At 41.6% G+C, this 21847-nt stretch overlaps 8 protein-coding genes across 8 annotated transcripts; 3 read left to right on the forward strand and 5 right to left on the reverse strand.

Moving 5' to 3' along the window:
• Positions 1-570: 570 nt before the first annotated feature.
• EAE98_007022 (uncharacterized protein) lies at positions 571-1647 on the forward strand (the record flags this gene model as incomplete). Its single annotated transcript, XM_038954645.1, has 1 exon — positions 571-1647. One exon carries the CDS (start codon positions 571-573, stop codon positions 1645-1647), a length of 1077 nt encoding a protein of 358 aa, XP_038808787.1.
• A 742-nt stretch (positions 1648-2389) lies between these two features.
• Positions 2390-3668, reverse strand: EAE98_007023 (uncharacterized protein; the record flags this gene model as incomplete). Its single annotated transcript, XM_038954646.1, has 2 exons — positions 2390-3523; positions 3573-3668. The coding sequence occupies 2 exons, from the start codon at positions 3666-3668 to the stop codon at positions 2390-2392; spliced, it is 1230 nt and encodes a 409-aa protein (XP_038808788.1).
• Positions 3669-6469: 2801 nt separating this feature from the next.
• EAE98_007024 (uncharacterized protein) lies at positions 6470-8341 on the reverse strand (the record flags this gene model as incomplete). Its single annotated transcript, XM_038954647.1, has 1 exon — positions 6470-8341. The coding sequence occupies one exon, from the start codon at positions 8339-8341 to the stop codon at positions 6470-6472; it is 1872 nt and encodes a 623-aa protein (XP_038808789.1).
• Positions 8342-9714: 1373 nt separating this feature from the next.
• Positions 9715-11730, forward strand: EAE98_007025 (uncharacterized protein; the record flags this gene model as incomplete). The annotated part of the gene is made up of 7 exons (XM_038954648.1): positions 9715-9838; positions 9889-10095; positions 10152-10399; positions 10452-10630; positions 10687-11184; positions 11233-11272; positions 11340-11730. The coding sequence occupies exons 1-7, from the start codon at positions 9812-9814 to the stop codon at positions 11728-11730; spliced, it is 1590 nt and encodes a 529-aa protein (XP_038808790.1). The 5' UTR covers positions 9715-9811.
• Positions 11731-12543: 813 nt separating this feature from the next.
• On the reverse strand, positions 12544-13416 carry EAE98_007026 (uncharacterized protein; the record flags this gene model as incomplete). The annotated part of the gene is made up of 1 exon (XM_038954649.1): positions 12544-13416. The coding sequence occupies one exon, from the start codon at positions 13414-13416 to the stop codon at positions 12544-12546; it is 873 nt and encodes a 290-aa protein (XP_038808791.1).
• Positions 13417-14132: 716 nt separating this feature from the next.
• On the forward strand, positions 14133-14570 carry EAE98_007027 (uncharacterized protein; the record flags this gene model as incomplete). The annotated part of the gene is made up of 1 exon (XM_038954650.1): positions 14133-14570. One exon carries the CDS (start codon positions 14133-14135, stop codon positions 14568-14570), a length of 438 nt encoding a protein of 145 aa, XP_038808792.1.
• Positions 14571-15236: 666 nt separating this feature from the next.
• On the reverse strand, positions 15237-16845 carry EAE98_007028 (uncharacterized protein; the record flags this gene model as incomplete). The annotated part of the gene is made up of 5 exons (XM_038954651.1): positions 15237-15781; positions 15957-16043; positions 16097-16254; positions 16309-16462; positions 16524-16845. The coding sequence occupies 5 exons, from the start codon at positions 16843-16845 to the stop codon at positions 15237-15239; spliced, it is 1266 nt and encodes a 421-aa protein (XP_038808793.1).
• An 829-nt stretch (positions 16846-17674) lies between these two features.
• On the reverse strand, positions 17675-20814 carry EAE98_007029 (uncharacterized protein). Its single transcript, XM_038954652.1, has 5 exons — positions 20529-20814; positions 19507-20467; positions 18654-19469; positions 18570-18598; positions 17675-18478 (listed from the first exon to the last, which is right to left on the reverse strand). Exons 1-5 carry the CDS (start codon positions 20643-20645, stop codon positions 17966-17968), a joined length of 2436 nt encoding a protein of 811 aa, XP_038808794.1. The 5' UTR covers positions 20646-20814; the 3' UTR covers positions 17675-17965.
• Between the last annotated feature and the right edge of the window lie 1033 nt (positions 20815-21847).

The following is a 21847-nucleotide window of genomic DNA, read 5'->3' on the forward strand; positions in this document are numbered from 1 at the left end:
GAGGAAATCTTTAGGGAACAGACTAAACAGAATGAAAAGGGAAGACCCTGGTGGACGCTGAGTTTTGGGTATTTCGCAAATGTTGATGTGAATTATATGATAGAATTCGGTCAAGTTGGAAAACAAAAAAACTCATGGATTCGATTGTAGCATACATTGCCATAATAGGCATTTGTATTTTAAGATCAAGTGGTTGATTAGACTTCTTTGTACTGCTCTCAAAATCGTATAGAATGATTTATGAGTATTGAAGTTTTGGCTTTGAATCATGAACAGTGTGATGATTTCTTCTTCACCGCCTTTGGTTAATCTTGTCACCGGAAGTACTATAATCCGAAGTCTTTGCTCATCGATATTTCCTTACCTACCTTCGTAGATGTCATGCATATCATCTCCATTTCCTCAATTTTTCCAATGCGACGGCAAACTCTTCTTCCTACTGCGGCAAGGTTATGGCCAAAACAGTTGTATGGCCACAAAACACCAATACACACTACACAATGTTCCCCTTCTCACACTTTTCGACGCCACTATTTTTATCCTTGGCATGAACCTCCAAAAAATCCTCTCATGACGTTTGGAAGAGCACCGCCACCCAAGGGACCTCAATATTTTGGCGTCTTTTATCCTCTCATAATTCCCATTCCACGAACAGAAGTGTTGTATTGGGTAAAAAGCGTAAAGGAACAAAAGGTATTGAGAGCTTTAATACTCATTACTGAAATAGTTTTCGTGGGATCATTAATACTTGGAGCTGTAAATGAGTTTAAAACCACGGATTCAAATCCATTTGACTCTCCTAGGTTTACCAAGTTTTCTATTGTTTCAGAGGAAACTGTATCATCGACAAGTAAACTTTTGACTATCAAACCGAAAAAATCCACAAAATCAGATCCTTATGCTGCATACTGGGAGAAAGGTCTCTGGTCAGTAGAATTTAAGCAACCACTATTGCAAATCGCACGATCGTATACGCCATTACCACCCGATGAAAACGCCACAAATAGTGAACTTCGTTTCTTGATTCGAAAGGAACCAAATGGGGAAATGTCGAACTATTTATTTAGGCTACAAGCCAATTCCGAGATTGAGCTCAGAGGCCCTCACGTTGAATTTGACTTGCCAGAGAATGTGGATGAGGTTGTTTTCTTGGCTGGTGGGACGGGAATTGCTCCTGCCATGCAGGTTGCTCATACGTTACTGGAAGCGCGAAATTCAGATGGCAAGCTACCACGGATTTGTATAGTTTGGGCAAATAGGAGAAGAGAAGATTGTGTTGGAGGTGAAACATACAAGTCTGGCTCAAAGTCAGACATACCTACAGCAAAAGGGTCTATGGTTCAGCAATTGCAAAGGATGCAGCAAAAATACCCAGAAAACCTTCAAGTAAATTATGTTGTGGATGAAGAGGGAACATTCATCAATCAGAAGATGATATCACAAGCCATACAGCCCAGTTCGGTGGTAGGTTCTGGATCAGTCACGGAAAAGAGTAATTCAAAACTGCTCTTTGTATCAGGACCCGAGGGTTTCATAAACCACTTTGCTGGACCAAAAAGATGGCAGAATGGTAAACAAGAGCAAGGCGAAGTTGGAGGCGTCCTTGGCTATATGCGCATCAAAGACTGGAAGGTATTCAAGCTTTGAATATAACAAATTTACTTTTATGAAGATCTCACTACTCACACAAAACTTGTAACACATACTTTTTTACAGCACGTAGATGCACGTGGTAGATCGTTGTGGTCTCTTCCAAGTCGGATGTGATGAGGGATATCTGCGCAAAAGTTACTCGAAAGGGAGCCCTACCATTTTATGAAAAGGAAAATCTCCACTCTTTCAAGCATGACGGTGCCGATACAAAAAATAGATAATAATTGGTAACATATTTTGATCTTTCACGGACTTCTGGCTGTCCATTCCCAAGTTTTTTAGTGCAATTTACCATATTTTAGACATTCACTCATGGTTGAGAGTTATCTTTATTCCAAATGGTTTTATCCACCGCGCTGAATTCTCTGGGTGATGTTCCGTTTTCAGATTCTGCAGAGAAGAACTTTCGTTTGACTACCTACCTAGGTAGAGACTAAATCATATGCTAAGCTCCTATTGGCCATTTCTTAGCGATATTTTGCGATATTTAAAAGTCAAGTTTCAGCAATTCTTTGTCACATGCGATGATGCATTCACATCGAAAGAAAAGGCACGCTCGTAGTCATGATTTGGGAGATAAAACGTAAGTACATTGAGTCTCAATCTCTCTCCAGATAAAGGACCACATATCAGGCAAGTGTCTACAGTCGAACTGCCCAGCCCAGCCGGATAAGCATGAAGCCCTACCAAGATTTCTATCCTAAAGATCCATCAATCCTCACAACCTAGATCACCTTCAACCCCGCCTCACAATCTTCCTCACAGCCCACAACCCCACGTCCTTCAACAAACCCCCCACAACCTTCACCACCCTCAACAATACCGGACTTGCCAATCCTCCCCAAACCTTCATCAACCCACCCAAAACCCTCGCAATATTAAAATTTCCCCGCACAGACCAATTCCCCAAAGTCTCTAACCATCCATCGAGCCCCTTGATAGCTAGGAATCCAAATTTAAGTGTTCCGGTGTAGTAGCATGCAAGCAGAACGAGAGAATAGAGACAAAGTTTTCCCCAGGGTTGGGTGCCGATGAAGAAGATGGCTTTGAGGAGGTAGTGGGGGAAGCGGGAGAGGGGGGTTGAGAGGAGGGCGAGGGCTTTTTTGAGATCGAGAGGGGGAGGATGGCGGAGCTGGTGTAGTTGGTGTAGTTTTGAGGGTGTGTGAGGGGCCTCGGTGGTGATGTTGGTGGGGTTTGAGGAGTTGTTTGGTACAGGCTGTGAGTCTAGCAGAGCCATCTCAGATGCTTCAAGTTGGCAAGTCGATGTAGAATTCTCATTGCCGTCATTGTTCTGCTCGATTATTGATCCCCTGACCGGCAATGTGGAGATCGATGCGTGCGTAGATGGTGTATTAAGAGCCGAAAGAATTGTACCATATTGACGATCCGGGAAGTTGAAGATTGGCTGAGAAGTTGACGGGGAAAGAGTTATCAAGGCCTGACTAGGCGCGTTGGATGATGCAAATTCAGATGATTCACGATCCAAAAGTCGTGTTTCCATCTCCCCACTGCTGGAACCATTCAGTGATGGTGTCGCATCCTTACTGCGAATCGTTGCTCCAAACTGAATCACAAACCACGTATTTCCGTATACACCCGGCTTCAGATCGAATTCCCGCATTAACCGATAATAGCTCTGTTTCAAGAGCCTCCTATAGTACACCTGATCCTGATTTCTCTTTCTCATTGGTTTCAAGAGCGAAAAGGAAATCTCGAAAACATGGCTTACACGAATATAAGATGTTTTACCCATATATCCTTCCCTGAGATATACTTGCTCTAGTGACAAGTTTGGTCGTGCGGAGGCTCCTTTGATTAGGATTCGTTTATCTAAATGTTTGTATTTCTCGTTTCCTTCTTTAGAAGTTATCTGTTGTATTGTTAGTATAATAATTTTGCTTGTTTGTTTGGAATCTTACTGGACAGATATAACATTTTATTTCTCCGCTGTGTTTTCGAAAAACATCAAGGATCATGACAAAGTGTTCGTATCCCGTATGATTTAATTCGGGCATCTTGCATGGACTGTGAGGTAGGATACACTTGACCCTTTCAATGCCACTGGAGCTTCCTGGTAGGAATACAATGCTTCCTACACAAAGATCTCTGATCGCCAAAGAATCACTTGGCTATGGTTGGAGAGTGTTGTTGCTGTTTGGTACATATTGGTTTTGAGGAATCACAAACTCTTGGTGTGGTTGGATTGGAGTCATTGTTATGTAATTTAACTTTATTTGAAAGGTGGTTTGTGATGAACTATAGTCGAGAAGAAAAGGATATTGACATATATAACAGAAAAAGACATAGTACCACAACTTTTTTGATTGTTTCATCTTCCATGCTGAAATACAGTCATGTATGATTTGAAGAAACATATATGACAGTCTAGGGACAGTAACAGCCAATAGACTCTTTATGTGGCAATGGAACGAGTGCACTGAGATACAGTACCTCGAGACCTAGTAAAATATGATCATTCAAATTGAGAAGAACCATTACCACGACAGATTCACTATAACGTGTAGAATACACAAATAAATCCTTATCAAGCTGGTTGAATTCAACCAAAATTCCGACCAAATTGTGAATGAATGCAAGAAGAGGCGAAAAAAAGCACAAGGTGAGATAATAGTGCCCAGAGCATTAGACCAACAATAACGATTACCCGAGAAATGAAGTATCCCCTAGCTAGCTTCCTCCGAATTATACCATTTGTATCGAAAATTAAGAGAGCGATGATTTCAAAGACGTACAGTGTAATTATTGAGCTCCGCTTCTCCCATAACTAAACAAGTCTTCTGATTACATCTTGTAATGAGAAATCGGAGACATAAAGGAAGAGACCAAAGAGAAAGATGGTAACGATGTTGATAGGGGAAACATCTTGAGTGCCCCACACCACAAGCCAAAGACCCACTGCTAGTCCCATCTGTTGGTATATCGATTAGACAACTAAATAAACTCAGTTCTATCCGAAGCCAAATCTCTTTTCATCCACTACTCATAATTCTCACACATACATACCGCTTTTCTCAACTGTCCAATATCTTTCCCGCGAGCTCAAAAATGTCTGCACCAGGTCCTCCAAGCAAACCCTTCAAGTACATCGAAGCACTTCCCCTCCACTGGGAAATCATATCCGGTCATCCTATTGCCGAAAAACTTAGCAACGTGCGCGCAGCTCTCCAATCTGGTGCTGATCCAAACGCCCTAGACAAAGTCCGACGTGCTGAACAGAGTAGGGGGCGACCACTTCATTATGCTACTGATGTTACTCACTTTGATTTTACGCCTCGATATGAGAATCTCCCTATTGCAGAGTTGTTATTGGAATATGGCGCTGATCCACGAATGGAGGGTATGGGGGGAACTAGAGAATCGCCGTTGGAGGATGTGGAGAGAATAGTGACGACTAATTATCCGAAACTTGGGGAGAGGGAATGGAGTTTTTCAAAGCGGCATTAGTAGTGATGAAGGAGAAAGCGAGGGAGTTAGAAGGTTAGTTCTCGGATGCGATATCGCTTAATAAGACTGACTTGTTTCTATAGTGAATGAGGCCACGAAAGCGTACGTTTTTCTGGGCTCAAACTTGTGTTTTCTGGAAGCTGAGCATTTATTTTCGATTGTAGGGTGTCATGGACGAGCTCGTGTCAAGTCAGTTAAGGAGAAGTCGTCTGTCTTATGTCGGATTAAATATTGCAAATGAACGTTGGGGAAGATGAATTGTGAGTACTGACATTCCACATCTTTGTTCACATCTAAAGTTACATCTGCATTTGATAATCGGCGCAAAATATTCCCCTACATGCCATTAGATAGCGTGCCTTGCATGCGTATACGTCATCTGTTGGGGAACTTGCTGTTTCAATGAGTAAGAGGGCTAACAAAGTCTCCCCTGTACAAATATCAGGATCTACACCCCATCCATACAACAAACAAGAACAAACAAGAACAAACATTAGCAAACCGAGAAAAATACCACGATTCAATCACTTTCCAAGGTCTCCCTCTTTTCATCCTCTCGCCTGCTATTTTCTTCTTACATTGCCAACGCGTCCTCTAACCTAGAACCAAATTAAGAATTAGAGATGAAAGAATACACTTTGCTCGGATCGTCACGCGGGGTATACATATATAGAGAAAGATACTGGTTATATGATATGTGCGAGGTGCAAACTTTAGTGAGTGGTTTATACTTATTTGGCTGTCTTATTGAAAGCTAACAAACATTTTTACAAACATGCCTACAAATATCCATCCAAACATCCAGAAAACCACACACCCTCAATCCATCACACAACAAATTCCCATGTATCTCCATTCCATCCCATCTCCATCCCATCCCATCTCCATCTCCACTCCCTAATACCTTACTCAACTCCCCTAATCTTTCATGCCACGTTATATGAAAAGTCCAACTATGAGAGATTATTCCTCTGATTATGAGACATGATTCGAGAATTTGACGTTTCCCTACAGAGTATAAAGAGACGGATTGTGAGAGAACTGACTAGAGATGATTAACTATGAATTATACAGATGCATGGTTCTCTTGGGTGGTAAGAGACCGACTATATCACCAGCGCTTTTTACTGACGAGAAAATCATTCGATAGAAGGCACATCTGGAAACAGACACAGGCTATTCAAAATTAAACTATCGTACTATACTCAGAGTAATTCAGATATCAAACACGCTATATAACTCCACGTAAATGCTCATACCATATCCATGCACCCCAGACCATCCATCCATACCCATATACCCAGTGCATTACCAACATATATCATGACATCCCCATTCCCATCATCTTTATCTACAAAACCTTCACCCTCGTCCACTCACTAACCGATCCCCCCAGATTCAATCCCATTTTCGCCCACCATCTTCTAACCTCCAACTCCTCTCCTTCGTTTCCTACACTATCTTCAAGCGCTTCCTCTATATCACAGGTTTTATATTCGACTCTTCCTCCTGGTCTTCCATTCGATCCATGACTCAGATTTGCCCACCATTCCAAAACTTCTACGTGACCATTCTTCGTAGGACCTACTAGAACCTGATTATCGAATGCTAGTTTCTCGCCCTTGAGTTCACGCCAGGTATCTAAACATGCGACATGGCCATGTGCAGATGCGACTTTAGCCACGGATTCCGAATGTGCGATAGGGATACCAGAATTATCCCACCACCGAAGAACGAGAGCTTTATTGTTCTGCGCTGCGGCTAACAGTGCTTTACCAGGTTTGAGTTGTAAAGCTGGAAGAACATCAGAGGTGTTGGTTGTAGCTTCTGCATGTCGAGTTCGTCTTTCGGCTTCATTATGGGGAAGACTTGCTTGTTTCCACCATTCAAGAACTAGCATGTGTCCCTTGGAAGATGCTTGTTCCAGTGCCAATTCTGTGTATTTCAAAGGAAGACCAGATTTTCTCCACCAATCAAGAACATGTACATATCCAGATTTCGAGGCTCCATCAATTGCTTCTGCAGTATAGTCCTTGGATAAGAAGGAAGGAGATGTGCGCCACCATTCTAGAATCTCGGTACGTCCATAAACAGCAGACGCTTTTGTGGGTAGAAGTTTCTGACCAAAAGTTGCCCAAAACACGTCCTTTAATTTTGTTTCAAGATATGAGAGAACTTCCGTAAGGCAGAACTTGATGATGAGTTTGACGCATAGTGGGGAAAGCTCTCGCATATTCTCGGGGGCGATATTCAGTTTGTCGATAATTTTGTAAACGGGAGATGTAAGAATAATCCATTCGAGTGATCGCATGTAAGTTTGTAATTCATCTTTTGTATCGTCGGGCTTTCGCTGCCATTCAATTGGCCTCGGTATTTTGGCGTACACATTGAGCGCCCTCGAAACCTCCCAATCTCCTACGTATTCGAAAATGAGGGACCAAATCTCTGGTGGAAGGAGCGCATCCGTTTTCATATTATATCTTGCGAGACTTGCGGCACCAGATGCTGCGATATCCACATCATGTCCAATTGTCAAAAGTTCCGCTTGATTTTTGATAACGTCGACAAGTTCGCTGAATCCATCCCACCCGACGAAACATTTACCTGGCCCCTTCGCATCATAGTGCCACAGTATTGGTTGCATAACTCGGACCCATTGCCACTTTCTCCGTACTTTATTCAGTTGCTTCTTCGTGATCGGGTTCTCCCACATAGATGTTGTCATTCCTGGTACAAGTAATATCTTTTTGGAAACGTCCCACCCACGGAGAATTTCGAGCAATAGACAATCGGTTATGCCGTGCAACATTTTCGCAAACGTGTCGGCATCGATAGGTGCTAGTACTAGTATATCTGCCCAGTCACACAATTCAAAGGCCTCTTGTCGAAAATATTCGATTTGATCTCGTTCTATACCCTTTCTTGCCTCATCCGTCTCCCTCGGCAAGAACCTCTTATTTTGGTATGCCAGTGTCTCTTGGGATAATCGATATGATGGCCACGTTTCTTCGTCAATGATCGCTCGAGTTTCGATCTTAGGATTCTTGGATAACCTCACGATGAGGGCGAGAGCTTGTGCGACATCTTTACTTCCATTTGCGGCCACCAGGACTTTCAACTTTTGAGATTCGGTTATTCTCATATCTGCGATTGATGAAGATGAAGAGATCTTGGGGAGTCCTGTAATAAATTCCCTCCTGAGTGCAAATGCATGGTCTGCCATTTTGAGTCACAAACACCTCGCTGGCGTTTCAATGCACAGCTGTAAAAAGAAAAGACAAGAAGCGGTGGGTGTTGATGTGGATGTGGATGGTGATGGGTTGACTGACGTTGAATCGATTAATTTGGGCTGTTGAAGTCTAATCGGTGAGGGAAAACTGGAGTAGAAGTAAGTGTAGGGAGTATAATGTGTATCGTATGCAGAATATACTCTTTCCGGTTGATAAAAAGTCGAATGATTCAGTCAGTCGATAAGTTGTGTAATGGGATGTATGTTGATAGAAAATGAAGTCGATGTATCATATCACTATGACCGTATCATATCGTGTTGACGGATTATTATTCATTTATTATTCATTCAAACCTCGAAATATTAATGTGTGGGCTACTTGAAACCCCTGTAGCCCCTGTACCCCCTCCCTGTAAGAGACGTCACTTTAGTGAATTGTGAGCCACACCAGGCCACTAAATCTTAAACCTTCGGAGCATGTGTCCCTACTAGGGTTGAGATTTTTGATGATATATAATATCGCATATTCGTCAGTTGAATATAATACGTAATATTAGTCAAATCGCATTATATGTATGACTAATCCTAAAATCCTATAAAATCCTATAAAAGCCTATAAAATCCTATAAAAATCCTATAAAAGGCTATTTTGAAGCTATTTTGAAGCTATTTTGAAGCTAGTTTGAAAAGAAGATAATTAATATATAAATCACATAATTAGTAAATAATTAGCACCTGACTTTTAGGTCTAATTGTATACTAAATTGAAAATTAGAACCCATCAAAAACTTTTCCTAAAAACGACCCACTTTCATTCATCCTGATGATTTTATTGGTTCAAAAAACACGTGCATAAGCTTGGCATAATATTTTATATACCTCAAAAGGCGTGATAATATGAAATTATATAATCAACCCTAAAAATATGTAATTTGCCCATCCCTAGTCCCTACCGACAGCCTGAGTAAATGCTGAAACTTTATTGGATAATGTCAATCACGTTGTGGATGAAGTAATCAATGTCAACTTAGTCACGTGGTGTCATCATCTCTAATGCACGACCAAAGACAAACGTCCAATGGCGAAGTAGGACTGCTGACCTTCTTATTTATTACACCAGCTTCATGAGGCTACCTAGGTACCTAGGTACTGTACTGCAATTCAAGTGAATATGAGCACAATTCTCTTCTCGCTCACGCTAAGTTTCAAATAAGAACGCCAGAATCAATTCTTCCATGTAAGTTACCATGCACAACAAGAGACTTCTATCATCACGGGCGCCAGTTTGATTTCATAAAGCCCTCATCATGCTGTGGCACCATATCGGTTGTCGACATATATGTCGACTATTATCTATGCCCATTGCTATACACACTTTGGGAATTCTACCCGCGTCTTCCAGAACATTGCGTCTGATTCAGTTCAAACAAAGATGCTTGTCAACACATACTAATTCGCAGAAGTATGATCACTTCTTCCGCTATACTAGTGGTAAGTGGTTACCGGATGGAGAGAAAAGACTTTCTGAAAAATATCAAAAGTTCAACGTCGAGGCACTCAAGCGCATTGCAATCGAAAGTGTCGGTGCTAAATCTTGCTCTTCAATGACCAAGATAAGCGAGTCGGGTTACAACAGAGTGTTCAAGTTGATAATGGATAACGATTCCGTTGCTATTGCACGCATCCCCCTTCGAAACCTTTGTCCAGATTCTAGAGCCACAGCTTCTGAGGTAGCAACTATGGATTTCGTAAGTCTACCCTCAGTTCATTTCACGAAGTGGCACCTGATATCTTGACCCCTTAGGCTAGAACCATTCTAAATATACCGGTTCCTAAAGTCTATACTTGGAGCGCAGAGTCCAATAACCCTGTTGACACAGACTACATCATAATGGAAGAAGCACCAAGAATATCGCTGGCAGATCGAAATTATGAGTGCTATAAGAGTGTCGCGTCAAGAGAAGAACTTGCCACAGAACTAGCGTCAAGAAAAAAGTTCGTCGCTGATATAGTGGCCATAGAGAAGAAGCTACTTTCTGTAGTCTTCAAACGGTTGGTCTTAACAGATGCTCGGATCTGTAGGAACTTACTAACATCTCAATAGCCACGGTAGTATCTACTTTACTGAAGACTGGTTTTCTGGGTGTGAAAAGGCAGAGGTTTTGAATGACATACCCATTGAATTGAAGAAAGAAGTGGAAGAGCGTTTCGTAATTGGTCCACGTGTAGAAGACACGTCATGGAAAGAAGAGCTATCAGCATTGCGAATCGACCACGGTCCCTGTAAGCAATGGAAAATTTATCATTGTTCATGAGTATCAAGTACTAATCTTGCTCAGGGAAAACTGCTCACGACTTCCTCAAATCTCAGGCTAATAATCAGATTAAATGGTTGAGTCAAAGTAATCTTCGAGAATCGCCAAAGGACTCATTTTTCTACTGCCAGCACTCTCCTGGTGCCCATATTGATCTCTACAACAGATTTCTGGACATCCATCGCTTTATTACCCCAGAAGATGCCAGGATGACACAATCTAATCTTTGGCATACCGAAATTGATTCAGACCGCGTCTTCGTTAAAGATGGTAATATCACTAGTCGTATTGATTGGCAATTTGCATGGACTGGCCCCTTATTCCTCCAATTTGACGATCCGGCTTTTACAAAGTACAATCGTGCGATGAAGTTAAAAGATTTCAAGGAAGCTAGCCCGCTTGCACATGACGGCAGCCGCGTCAGGCGTGTGGGTTTCGGGTTCTCCAGAAAGGATCTATACGAATTAGAAATCGCTGAACAGAGTTCCTTACTCAACAAAATGAAGAATGTGCCTGCTGCAAGTATATGAAGTAACATTCTCGACTATGGCTTCGATACTTGGAATGGAGATATTGTGAAATTGAGACAACGTTTGATAAAGCTGGAAAGGTTTGTTTTTACCTCAGTGTCACACTTATTCTAGTCTTTTTAGAACGAGAAACTGACAATCACATAGAAATTGGGGTAAAATGGAATTCAACATTCCCTGCCCAATTCATTTTACAGAAGAAGAGGTACAAAACCACATACAGGAGGTCAATGCATGGGAGGACATCTCCCAGTTCTGGGAAGAAATGAAAGAATTCATTGACAAAGATGGTTATATCTCTAATGAAGATTATCAAGAAGGCCTTGAGAGCTGGCGTATTGAGCGAAGTGTGTGCATTGAAACCCCTGTTACTAAAGGCTGTGTTTACACTTCGAAGGAGATAGTGGAGGCATTTGAGAAGAGCACTAAATGGATTGAGAAAAATGGATGGGAGGTGCTTAGAAAGCGTGTATTACTGTATGGTGATGGAATAATTCCTGAGTCTAGAGCATTCAGTAGGAGCATTTATGTCTATTAGCTATTTATATAAATCCAATCCACTCTAACAAGCATTTTTCTTTGTGATCTATTTAATTACGACAGTTGAAACCTGATCAATAATTTAGTTATCTCTTAAAAGTAATTCGTGTGGTGCTAAAGTAAAGAGAGCTAGCCCTAAGTAGGTAGTTTTAGCAAGACAGATATCTGGATGTCATGGCTCTTATTATCCTCATAGCTAGGGAGTATACTCATTGAATTTATCTCTGAATGTCTCTATATTCTAGCTTATACTTCCCCCGACCGACCATCATATTGTCAGTCTACCTTGACACCGAAACATTTGCTCGATCAAACCCTAATCTCTCTCCGGAACCTCCTCCCTCCTTCTCATCGCACTTTGGCGGCGGACACCCTGGCTACCTTTAAGGCTTCTTGGGTCTTTACAGAATCATGACACACATAATTCAAGTGCCAGTGGAGTACAAGTTTTTTTGGAATTCACAAGCTTGATCTTGATCATAAACGCCTGTATTTTGTGGGTTTGGACCTCCAAGCCGAACATCAATCCGAGAAGGGTTTCTTTTGTCTGAATTCTATTGAATATTCCATGGTCTTGATGTAATCAATATTCTTGCAGGAATAGCTACTGCATAATCAGTCATCTTCTCGTTTACATACATTTTTAACAACGTGGCCAGAAGAGAGGGGAGGAAAGCGTGAAAGTTATACACAACTCTCAAAGCTCACTGCCAGGGTTGCTAATAATGAGGCTCTCAGTCTATGAAGTATCACCCCACTCCTTCCCAGCAGTCGATAATAGGAAGGCGGAAGGGGATTGCGGGAACACTGCTTACAGTCCCTCAAACATTGGTAAACCGAAGGCAGCATTGCAACCCCATTTTAGGACGTTGGGGTTAAATCTATTCGGGTATAGCTCTTCCATCTCTGCTTGGAGCTCGTCAGAACTCTTACAAGTTGGCAGAAGCTTTTTGAATTGCTGAATGTACAGCTTTGTTGCAGCCAAGTGGAATACCCCGTCTACCTCCCCACTCATCCGATGTCCCCCTATCACAATCTCAGGGCCTAAAGCTTCAACCTGCTCGATGGCCGAAATCCATTCATTACGTAGCTCTGTCGTGTTTGCTTCACCTAACATCTGGTGAACATCTCCATACACAACATCTCCACAAGCGGCGAGTTTGAGGCTCGGGACCCAGAGAATGGTTGAATCCCTTGTATCAGAATGGCCCACTTCAATGGCGTGACACTCATGGCCTTCGATATCGAATCTCCCGCTAGCAGGAAGCGCCTCTGAAAACACAAAATCGGTATCGATCTGACCATTGGGGAACATAGCTCCCCATGCATTTTCAAAGAAACCTGGGCGGACATCGTGCTTCATATGCTCCAAGGTGGCTGCCGTCGATAGTATGCGTATGTCTGGGTATTTCTTTTTCAGGGTGGAGAGGCCAAGCCAGTGGTCTGGATGGCCATGGGTGATATAGACGGTTGTTAGGCGCTTTCCTGAGACTGTCTTTTCGAGCCACTTGATGAGGTTTTCTGTCTGACGGATAGTGATCGGAGTGTCCACAAGAAGCGCCTCCTTTTCGCCATGGATTAAAGTGAGAAATGTTGGCGACCATATTCCTCCTTGCTTTCCGCCCGTGTTTGGCAACTCCCACGGAGTTGGTGGGACGATGTAGACATTGGCACGGAGAGGCATGGCTGTTTTTGAACGGTGGAGAGATAGATGCGCCGGATTTTCTGGGGTTGCAACAGGTGAAAGTTGGTTCGGTGCAGCGAACAGAACTGCACGCAGTTTAAATTTATCTGTCTCTTTGAATTGTCTGATAATCAAATTACCGAGAACTTTTGACTTGGTGACGATGGCTTAATAAAGATGGGATAGGTGAATTAGAAAGTTGACAATGCATAAGCCGCCGGTATTTAATTCAGAAATCTCCCATGGAGCCTTATAGTACTATACAAGAGTTGGAATCATTCCCCGAGAGACGTCACCGAGTCCAGAGTTCTTTCAAGCCTCGGGTGGACTATTTTTACCAGGTGTGATTACTGATGAGAAATCGAACCATGTATGGATACAAGAGCTATCTACGAAGAATATACTTTTAGTCTAGTAAATCCTATAAGCAATCATAATTGCTGATTTATGAAACTCGGTGTGGGCACAGTATCGCTGGATATAAATTTATCGATACATAATCTTGGGAGAAGAAAATCAGCCTTTCACGTAATGTCTCACCTGAACAATGATCAGTAATCATAGAACGATGAATAGTAAACATCATCCGACCGAGGTTGTCGGCGCGTATAAATCAAACGAGATGGATGAGAGCTTGTAGCAAAATTATTCTCAACACGCCTTTCAATACAAAGAAGTCACGTCCGCCACCACTCGAATATTTATCCAAACAAACAATGCCTTTTTGGAATATTTATTACACCAAAAATGCATTCGACGATGAGAACTCCAAAAAGTCATTGTCACAGGACATTACCAAACTCTACACTGAAGTCGGTTTACCCGCTTTCTATGTCGTCGTTGTCTTCACAGAGGTCTCAGATGTAAACATGTACGTTGGCGGAGACCAGCCAACCACACCTTTCATTCGGATTGCAGTCGACCATATCGCAGTTCATATGGAAGAAGCACAACACTATGAGTGGACTTCGAGAGTTGATGAGGCGCTTAAACCTCACATTGAGGATAAAGGATACAACTGGGAATATCACATTGACGAGACGGAGCGGCGGCTATGGAAGGTCAACGGGATGTATGCACCGCCATTTGGTAGCCAGGCGGAGAAGGCGTGGGTTGCTGAGAATAAGCCGCTGCGCTGGGAGGAAACGGAATGAAGGAACCATCCGAGACTGAGATTGGGGTCTATGCATTGAGAGGAGGTTTATTGTTATGACTACAGTCACGTAATGACTAAGGACCTTAGGCTCATAAGGAAGCCACCTGTATTCAGGGAACAAACCTGTTGTACCTAGATAATATAATACATCTTAGTACGGCGGTTTAGAATACTCAGAACAGTGATTTTGATTATAGTTTCTTAATACTTTAACCGCTGACTTGACCACTCAATCTTTAAGTACTTATTCTCTTATAATCATATAAACCTATATAAATATAAAAATAAATAAAATACTTTAGTATGTTTTATGAAATATAGACTTACAAAAACTTTCCAACTTTTTAACCAAATCAATCAAATAGAATATCATACATGTCAAAGAACTTTCTAACGCTAATCCTATTTATTTTTGAACTCGATTTACTCTACTATTCCCAACGAGAGTAAATTGCTAGAAGGAAGAGTTAACATGAGTTACATGATTCAAAGATTCTATCAAATAGAGAATTATCTAAGTCTCCGAATTTTTAAAAAAGCATTACTTTCTGTTATATAGGATAAATTTTTGAATACTGTTATTCAAGACATATTCGTCTTTCCTATCGCTTAATATAAAATTCATTTTATGGCTGCGAGGCATAATGAGCACGACCTGTGACTGTTATAGCAAGCTAGACCAAGCAATGTAGTTTTTGAAAGAATTTTCTACCGTCCGATGGTACCGTTGATGGAAAGGCTGATAGAAAGGCTTATTGTTGAAGTCCAATTGTCGATCATCGGATAGACCGCCATCAAAAATATCCTTGATGTTTTGAATGCAGCTTTCCACTTCAAAATTACGTTCATTGAACAATATTTCACCATCCAGGTAATTCAAACGACCCAGTTCGTATTTTGTGGTTTCAATTTCGTACCTGTTACGCTCACCACGGCGAATACCATCCAATTCAGGAGGTTTGGTAATACCTTCAAGAGTCACGATTAGTCTACCCAGGCATAAGAAAAGACCAACGTGTTTTGAAACATCTTTGAGTTGAGTGATCGCAAACAAATCATCCCATCTCAGATCTTTGTCTGAGCATCTGTTCCCATAATCCTTTTTCAGTACATGTGTCAAGATGTTATTAGCGACACTAGTGTTATCAGTCCATTGACGTAGAGTGGATCGTAAATTGATCGAAGGCTTAGCATGGGCGGTTAAGGAGGCTACAAAGACATTTATTAGTTCGGGGTCTCAAAATCGATGACTTGCGCAGACTGTGAGACCACTCCAAAATTGGTCACTCAAATGTGTGACGCAACAACAGCCAATCAAAGGTTTTATACACTTGCTCATCATATTCAAAGGAACAGCTGAAGGCCAAAAATTTGAGATGCTTACTGATGTCTTTGATCGAAGTATAACGAAGAGAATAGCGTAGAGCTAGGCGATGACCGGAGACGGGTGCTGTGCTTGTAATTGAAAGATCTCAAAACTGCGAAGTTATTAGTTGACAACACGACCAAAAAGAATGCCTTTACCAACCCAACAAAAGAATGAGCTGTCCCAGTTTGATGGTTCTGGGCCTGTGAGTTCATGGATGCAGACATTCTTAGATTTGATAACAATTTTCTCTTCCGCCCGCGTCGACGGTAAGATGATATCCAACGTTGCGAAATTACGAGCGGAAAACTCTGGGCTGTAGACGGAACTTGTTACTTAAGAAGAGAGCTCCCGGTTGAGATGAACTTACACATTAGTTTCGCAACTGGTACCGTCTTCAGATAGGATTAGATTGGTCAAAGTAGCATCGAACTTTCTTGATCCTAACCGCAATTTTTCTCCCACTTTCTGGAGGATTGACTCTTGTATCTTGTTCCATGATGGATTTGTCGTTTTCAAATTATCTGCTGAGATAGACCAATATTTTCCGGTTGTGTGCTGTAGCATTCTTGCACATTTGCCTACTTGCCACAACGATTTTGTCAATATCATGACGGGACAACGGAAATCGAATTGTTTCACTGTTATCGATCAATATCTCTGGATTCGGTGTGTTAGGTACATAATCATAACAGAAAGCCTCTGGAATATCCTCAATATAATCCAACTTGCTTCCAATATGCATTCTGATGTCATCTGGTCCACGCACAAAATCTTCATCGATTCTTTCTGAGTTTTTGTCTTCGACATCACCACCATAGCGACAAGAATTGAGGCTCCTCGCATCCCCATCATGTCCCGTTTCATGCTGTGAGCTAAAGTCTGGGCAGAAGCTCAAGTGTGGCATGTCTATTTAATCGTCGTAGTTCCAATTCCAGGTAGCCAAGCGGTGAAAGCTTCAATCATCAATTGGCAGGATGATTCTCAAGAAATTGGTGTGGTTGACATGTAAACCAACTCACAGATGGAGAACCAAACAACAGATCTTACATACACCACCCATAATACTCACAAGGATTGTGTCTGAGTGACATGGAAATCATAACAAGATCGATCCATCGCCGGCTCAAATATGTGGAATGTAAGTATTGGGAACTCGAGCTCCAGGTCCATATTTGAATCAGCGTAGGGTATGGAAAGACACAGATCTCGAGTTAGAGTAAATGTATGATGAATTGATCGACGTTGGAAGCGGACCAAACCGTATCACGTTACTACCTAGGCTCTGCTCTCCAAGGAATTAGTCTCTGGCTAGTAGAGATGAAATACAGTAAATGCCAACTGCTATCAGCCGAAACATATTTTCACACCAAAACTTATCATTTATAATCCTAAATTTTCTTATTTAATATTAATATAAATTAATCTTTTTTTATATTTATTGATTTATTTTCAATTAAAATTTAATAAAAATAAAATCAATTATTTTTTTTGATTTTTTTTGATTATATTATATAGATTAAAAATTAAAGTATTTTCAAAATAGTTAAATTTACTAATAAAATAAGCGAAAATCAAGCAACTTTTTTAATATCTTAATTCAATTATATAAATTTTTATAATAGAAATTTTTCATATATTTAAAATTTTGAAAATATCAATTATTATTATAAAAACTTTCCAAAAATAAATTTTCAAATAATTTGAATTATAAATAATAAAGATTTTTGCATTTAAAAATATAATAAAAAGCCGATTTTTGATATGAAAATGGATTTCGGCTGATAGCAGTTGACTAGTACTGTATATCCGTGCGCAAAATGATCGGTATAGTGTGGCATATCTACCTACATACCGGTTGGTAGTCAATAAGGACTACAAACTATAATCTGTTGAACGATATCAAGTACGAATATCAGACAGCCCGTCATGATTACTGTATGTTTGAATTTTCATGTTCCAGTTAAATAAGCAATTGTAATCTGATAATCATTATCGAGGCTTTATGCTAACCTCATAGGACATTCCTACAATTCCTCAACACCACGAATCAGTCGATGTCTCTCATCAAAGCGAACACGCCCCTTCCATTTTAAATTGATTCCATTCAATCCATTCAAATTGACTTCCCCAGGATTCAGCAACTTAATCTTCCATTGTGTAAAGGGAGTAGGCTCGGCATGATCTTTAGTCTCGAATATAGGCTCGTCACGTGTCGCACCTCTCGTGCCATTTGAATAGAGATCATATGAGCACCTTCTGACCTGGGGGATACTGGAGAAATGGAATACTTGGTTATTGTGGATATCTGAATAGATACCCGATGTTGTGATTTGCAGTCTCACAACAACAACGCCACCTTGCATTGCTTCGGGTCTAGGAAGAATCCCATTTAGAGTAGGATCCATACCGTTCAATCGGTAATGAGACCCCTCTACAAATTGACTTGCAAGATGCTTATCGGTAAGAAGAGTGAAACTAGCAGTGTTATCATTACTTTTGATGCCATTGATCATTGATTGACCTTGGTTGGAAGGGAGCTGTGACATCAGGTCAGTTAGTTAATTTTTCTTGTGGTAATAAACTGCCAAAACGAGCAGGATATGGATTTGGCAAACAGGATTATCCTACCGTATTCGAAGGAATGTCATAATTAAAAGCTAACATAAAATTAGTAAATCTTCGCGAAAGACAGAAATATAATCAAGTACTTACGTTGATGACCACTAGCCCATCTTGAGTCGGCGCGTTCCAACTCCATGATAACGGTAGAGAGATCTTGTTGATACTCAACCAAAGGCTTTTGTCCATCGAGAGTAATTGAACTATCAGCAAGCGCCCAATAGCGATATGCCCATGCCATATTTCTGAGTGAGAGGACGACATTGGTTCGCAAAGCCATAGCCCGGTCATAGAACATTGATTTGGCTTCAAGATAAACAGCTTCTTGACCAACAAACCCAGCCTTTAATGTTTGAAGATCTGCGATGTTTTGAGAACACCGAATTACTTCCATCTGCGTCTGAACATATTCATACCCAGATTTAACTGCTTCTGCTTGTGCTTGTGCCAATTGTTTTCCATTGATAGCGTGCTTTCGTAGGCCTAGTTGGTACGCACTCGCACCTGCAACACCCTCTGAAACTGCAAACAACATTTGATCATCGGCTTCCAGAAGCCATCTATCCCATGCAGCCATGGTTACGATAGCGGCAGCATCAGCGTCCCCTCGACTTGTACCAGAGATATCCCCGGTGGTAGGAATATTGATGTTTGGATTATTTCCAAATTGTATCAGTGTCCTCACTATAGTATCGACAGAAGGATACAGAGTACCAAGGGCCTCGATGCAGTCTAGAAGAGTTTGTAATGTACCAGAGGACAAAATTTTGTTCACCTGGCCAGCGATTTTCTCTGCTGCGACAACAGCTCCGATCGCCTGTCTTCCAGCTATCGCGCCTTGAGCAACTCCGCCTGGACTACCAAGACAGAGCTGACCAACTGCAATTGCAAAAGCTAGGAGTTTCTTAGCTATCATCAAAGCATCATGTTGTTGTAATTAACTTACTGACGGTTGCTTGCAGAATCTGGAACACAGCTCTCAACTTTTGCTCAAAAGCCCAGTTACTCAACCCCAATTGGAAAGCAATTCGTAAAGATTCCAAAGCAAAAATGTCGTTATCAAATTGTTGAAAACAGCTAGTAGCTGTTCTTACAGAAGACTCGTATTTCTCGAGCGCTAAGTTGCGCATGCTGACTCGCATGTTATACTCATTGATGGCTTGCGACAACATGACATTCCATGCTTGCATGTGAACTTCCAAGGACTGTGCCTTATCCTGAAAGCGTTCAAATTGTTGTTCAAATGCTGTCGCAGCATTTAATGCGGCTTGGGTCGTCTCTTTATATCGGCTGAGAACCAACACTGGAGCATAGCTCATATTTTTTCCAGCCATTGCTTGGCCAGCTAGCTGCTGACCGAGGGCTCTTGCTTGCGTATTGATGAGGGCATAGGCTTGTTGCCTAGTACTGATTCTTGCAACATGAGAGCATAGTGAAATTGCTATGGAACTATTTCGCCAGAATTGAATAAGGCCAATCTGAAGCTGCGTGTTCAAACTTGCTTGAAGCTCTTTACTGGTAGTAGGAGGATAGTATCTCTGGTATTCGACTTGCAGACCATTTGGACTAAAGACTACAATCACTCCAGCATTGACCTTTCCAGTTCCTATCTGATCGAGGGCAATGCGTCTGGTATTATCACCTGTGGCTACTGTGATTGGCTGATTGATTACTGACGTGTAGATTGAGACGACACATGTTGTCGTAAGACCTCTTGGAACTGTGAGGGTCACTGGACCGTTTGAGGTGAGAACCCGGGCAACAATAAGGATTGTTCCGTTATCGTTGGGTGCAATAACGGTAGTTTGGTCCAGGGCAAGAACATCGGCATAGGTGTTTACTCGGCTCATAGAGTGTGGAAGAACCGTGGAAGCATTAAGGAAAACTCCACGAAATGTTGCGATTCTCTGAATGGTAGGGATCAAAATTAACAACTGTACATCGAATTCTGTAGACGAGATAACTTACCGAAGTCTGGTTAACATCTTGAGCTGCCTGTAGTGGAATACTGACCACGGCTTTCTCATTCGCATAAGCCTGCCACCCAGATGGTGAGTTGGGTTGTGGGATGATGATATTTCTCATGATGCTTCGTTTCAATGATCGATATTGTTAGAGTAGTGAGTTATTCGCCCAACGTTGATTTGGTACGATTTCTTTCTCTTCGTCAATGATAGTTAGCCAGCTTTACTTGAAGTATGTAAAGAAAATTAATCCAAAGCACTGCTGCATCATAATATCACGTTCTATGCAAGGTAGCAAGCTGAAGGAGTTAATGGGACATCACAGAACAGATTGTGAAGTGAAAAAAGCCTGAATCAATCGATTTCTACATTATGAGTAACACCACAAGCTCAGCTCCTAAGAATTGCAATTAAATTTACGGGTGGTCGGCATGGTGGCTACCTGGAGGAAATTTGACTGAGGTGATAGGAGCAGTGATGTGCAAGTGGGCAATAACCGACGTCGTTTCCATGACAAACAAGGCCGCGATGAATGGCTAACCCCCTCATCTACGACTTTATTTTCAAGCCTTCTTAATGCAAACAGCTTGATTCATCAGTTCAACTCTTCAGCTACTGAAAGAAATAATACCTCATTCGTTTGAATGGACGTCAAGACATTATTGTCTGGCAACAAAACCTCCGCCGCTTCCGGCATGTGATAGTTATTAGTAAACTAAAGTGAGGGGTTGATTTTCCCGCCTTGCAGTGCAACTGTCGAAAGCAAATTCGAGAAGCCATCAGGTCCCAACGAGTTAATCTGCTGTGTACCCACAACTTTGTTCTATTTGTGAACTCGAGAACTTGGATGACATACTTGAGAGTACCGATTGCATCCAATAGAAGAAGAATTTCCCCGCACACATGATAGTCAGTGAGAAATTTTACGGCTGCTGCGCTTAATTACCGAGTGGCTTGCGGCAGAGATGCGGGGAATGTTTATTTGCAACGTCCACCTCTGGTTTGTGTGAGCGGTGATCTTCAGTATACCCTTGGATTAAATCAAGAAATCTGCTTTGAAAATATATCCGCAATTGATTGTGGGCTGATTTTTAAGGCTTCGCAACGCAGGAAGCGCCACGAAAGCGCAACAAATTGCCCAACAACGGAAATAATCGGCCTACATTATATTTCTCACGCATATTCTGCTACGGAAACACAGTGGGGGAAGTAACACTCGCAAGCCATCATACGCATAGTCATAAACTTTACTGCATCTCCCCCGAACAACGTTCACCTCGATGTTACCCCGCAACCCAAACTTTCTCAGCTCGACTTTCACAT

Source organism: Botrytis deweyae, assembly GCF_014898535.1.
Source record: "Botrytis deweyae strain B1 chromosome Unknown BDEW_016, whole genome shotgun sequence".
In the NCBI taxonomy this organism is placed as follows: Eukaryota; Fungi; Ascomycota; class Leotiomycetes; order Helotiales; family Sclerotiniaceae; genus Botrytis; species Botrytis deweyae.

Excerpts from the sequence above, each read along its gene's own strand:
- EAE98_007029 (XM_038954652.1), bottom strand. The coding sequence starts at position 20,645 with ATGAGAAATATCATCATCCCACAACCCAACTCACCATCTGGGTGGCAG. Across the intron at positions 19,470-19,506 it reads GATTCTGCAAGCAACCGTCA|CTAAGAAACTCCTAGCTTTT; the intron begins GTAAGTTAATTA and ends CTTTGATGATAG. Across the intron at positions 18,479-18,569 it reads ATGACATTCCTTCGAATACG|CTCCCTTCCAACCAAGGTCA; the intron begins GTAGGATAATCC and ends CTGATGTCACAG.